The sequence below is a fragment of the Salvelinus alpinus genome, chromosome 22, assembly GCF_045679555.1.
Source record: "Salvelinus alpinus chromosome 22, SLU_Salpinus.1, whole genome shotgun sequence".
NCBI lineage: Eukaryota > Metazoa > Chordata > Actinopteri > Salmoniformes > Salmonidae > Salvelinus > Salvelinus alpinus.
The window spans coordinates 48,865,171-48,868,997 of NC_092107.1; the positions used below are offsets into that span (position 1 = coordinate 48,865,171).

The window sequence follows — 3,827 nt, forward strand, 5'->3', positions numbered from 1 at the left end:
TATAAAAATTTAAAAAATGAACCTTGAAAGTTACCTAAATTCTGGTAGTTTACTGGTAAACTTAGAACGTTTCTAGTAATCCCTTTTGTAACCCAGGTTACGTCATCTGGCTCAAAGAACCATGATAAAGAGCACTACTTAGTGGTGGGTGGAGTCAGAGAAAGGAGCCGGTTTTAAGGGACAATAATAACATTAATAATCAAAAACAGTACAGTACATAAGCTCCATATAAGAAGGGGAGGTTGAGTATCTTGTCTCTCAAGGGATGTCTGGTTTGGAGTATAAAGTCTCATGTGGGTAGAAATGTCCATTTATTGGACCACATACAGTTCTACTCAACAGACCAACGACCAATTACACTCCGCGAACCAACGACCAGTTACACTCTACAGACCAATGACCAAACAGCGGAAGAACACGGAACAACAGCAAGGGGGTTTATTATGGCATTTGTGAACCGTTCATACATATCAGAGTATTGAAAATATTGTCTCAATGAAAACTTTGAAATTTTACCTTGTGTTTTTCTTTTCTTTTCAATTCATTGGCAATACTCAGTGTGTAACGATCGAAGAATCCCAGCGAATCAATTTTTCACACAACGAGTTCATCTTTGTGGGATTCCCAGAGATCTACGAGTACAGACGAGTACTTTTCTTACCGTTTTTCATGACTTACATTTTAGTCTTGGCGGGAAATTCTTTGTTGATCTACGTGATTAGAATTATGGAGAGTCTCCACAGCCCCATGTATATATTAATATGTGGCTTGGCGGCGGTGGACATAATGGTGGCTACAGTCATTATCCCTAACATGCTGCTCAGCTTCCTGTTTGACTGGAACGACATCTCATTGGCCGGCTGTTTGACTCAGATGTTTTTCACTCACTTCCTCTCGTCAGTAGAGTCGACTATTCTCCTGGCCATGGCTCTGGACCGTTACGTGGCTATCTGCTTCCCTCTACACTACACTCTCATCCTCAACTCGGCCATGTTTGTCAGACTGTCGCTGTTCACTGTTATAAGGAGTGGTTCCGTCATGTTTGTACTAGTCGCACTCGCCGGTTCTCTGTCTTTCTGTGGCTCCAATGTCATCAACCACTGCTACTGTGACCACATGGCCCTGGTTAGCCTAGCATGTGGTAACACGGACAAGAATACTGCTATGGGATTGGCTGTGATTGTCTGTTTTGTGGGAATTGATATTTGTGTCATTATTTTCTCCTACATGAAGATTCTGAATGTAGTGTTACGTGCAGCAGCAGGGGAGGATAGATGGAAAGCGTTCCACACTTGTGGCACCCACCTTATTGTAATAATGTGTTTTTATCTGATTGGCACCGTTACTTTTCTGTCACGCAATCTGAATATTCAAATTCCAACTGACATCAATACTTTTCTAGGGGTGATGTATATTGTTTTACCAGCAAGTGTCAATCCAATCATCTATGGAGTGCGGACAAAGGAAATACGAAACCGTATTTTGCAAATGTTCAACACAAGAGTAAACAAAGTATTGACTGTTCAGGTTGCTACTGTAGAAATGTGATTAGTTTCAAAGCTCTACTTTAGTCAAGGTTAGATATTTACTTCAGAAATTATTCACACTCCTTTACTTTTTCTACACTTTGTTGTGTTACAGCCTGAATTAAAATATTTATTAAACTGAGTTGTTGTGTCACTGATCTACACACGATACACCAATAATGTAAAAGTGGATTTATGTTCTTAGACATTTGTACAAATTAATTAAAAAAAAAATAAAAGCTAAAATATCTTGAGTCAATAAGTGTTTTTTCATCAGAAATAATTGCTTATGGATACCTTCATGTGCGTGTAAAATATTACTGTTCTCAGATTTTTAATTCAGAGTTTGTTTGATGTGTATGAAAGTGCTTTTTTAATGCTAAAACACTAGACACAGAGTGTACAAAACATTAAGAACACCTTCCTAATATTGAACTGCCCTCAGAACAGCCTCGATTCGTCGGGGTACGGACTCCACACGGTGTCGAAAGCGTTCCACAGGGATGCTGGCCCATGTTGACTCTGCTGCTTCCCACAGTGGTGTCAAGTTAGCTGGATGTTCTTTGGTTGGTGGACCATTCTTGATACACACACGGGAAACTGTTGAGTGTGGAAAAACCCAGCAGCGTTGTAGTTCTTGACACAAACCGGTGCGTGTCAATAAGGGACCATAGCTTTCACCTGATCAATCTATGTCAAGGAAAGAGCAGGTGTTTTTAATGTTTTGTGAACACAGTGTTTGGAATGTTTAGCTGGAATGGTATCCTGTATATATTTGACTGTGATATGTGGTTGTCCCACCTAGCTATCTTAAGATGAATTCACGAACTGTAAGTCGCTCTGGATAAGAGTGTCTACTAAATTACTAAAATGTCAAATGGAAATGTTTTACTGTTCGATTTCATCCTTATTTTTTAACATTTCAATATTGATGTCACAAATGTATCATTTGTACTTTAACTTCTTAAAAATGTACTTATTTGTTATATGTCCCTGTGTAAAACCTAGCAGTACTACTTGTTTCTCTGAGAGTGAGGCGGAAATATAGCATTTAGCAAAAAAAAACATAATTATTTGTCTCTCTGAAATGAAACCATTAAGTGATATGATTTTGTTTAAAATCTGTCTGTTATTGAACAACATTATCTTGTGTAAAATTTCTTTAAACAATAAAAGCAAATTTACCAACATTTCTGAAAATTGATATATGGTCGTTTTGGAATGAAACTCTTGCAGAATTCAACCTCTTTGTTATGGCAAGCCTAAATACGTTCAGGGGTAAAGATTTGCTTAACAAGTCCCATAAGTTTCATGGACTCACTCTGACTGCAATAACAGTGTTTAACAAGATTTTTTTAATGACTACCTCATCTCTGTACCCCACACATACAATTATCCGTAAGGTCCCTCAGTCGAGCAGTGAATTTCAAACACAGATTCAACCACAAATACTTCCAATGCCTCTCAAAGAAGGGCACCTATTGAGATAAAAAAAAATGTAAACATTTTTTTTACATTTTTTTTACAGACATTGGATATCCCTTTGAAGTTAATTACACTTTGGATGGTGTCTAAATTCACCCATTCACTACAAAGATACAGACGTCCTTCCTAACTCAGTTGCTGGAGAGGATAATGGGCAAATACTGTACAATCCAGGTGTGCAAAGCTCTTAGAGACTTACCCAGAATCACAGCTGTAATCGCTGCCAAAGGTGATTCTAACATGTATTGACTCCGGTGGTTGAATATTTATCTAATCAAGAGATATTAGTGTTTGTTTTCCATACATTTTTTTTATTTTTTATTAAATTTTATTCCACTTTGACATTACAGAGTAAATCGTTGACAAAAAAATTACAATAAAATTCATTTCAAGCACACTTTTGTAACACAAAAAAAAAAATGTGGAAAAAAATCAAGGAGTGTGAATACATTGTGAAGGTACTGACATGATATTACTGTATGAAAATGACACAATTATACCTAATATGAAAAAAAATAAAACTTATCATCTCCTTTGCATTTGGCTTGTGTTTTGTCAGTTCCTTAAGGTGTTCTGTCAGTTAATCCATGGTCACCTCCCCATACTACTGAACATGTTCCTAATTAAACAGTCCCACCGAGAGATAAGACAACAACAAGATATAATACAACATGTGTTTACCGCATTACACTATATGTACACTTAGAATAACAAGCCAAGTACCTGTTTGTCACTTGTAAACAACTAAAAACCCAGGAGTGAACAGAACGAATGAGCGGACAGTGTTTTTAAAGTCCCTCAGTTACCAGGATCTCC

The 3,827-nt window shown here is 37.3% G+C and overlaps 1 protein-coding gene across 1 annotated transcript; it reads left to right on the forward strand.

The window, feature by feature from the left end:
• Nucleotides 1-408: 408 nt before the first annotated feature.
• On the forward strand, nt 409-1,548 carry or55e1 (odorant receptor, family 55, subfamily E, member 1). The gene has a single exon (XM_071360570.1). The coding sequence runs from the start codon at nt 496-498 to the stop codon at nt 1,546-1,548; it is 1,053 nt and encodes a 350-aa protein (XP_071216671.1). The 5' UTR covers nt 409-495.
• The last annotated feature ends 2,279 nt before the right edge of the window (nt 1,549-3,827 follow it).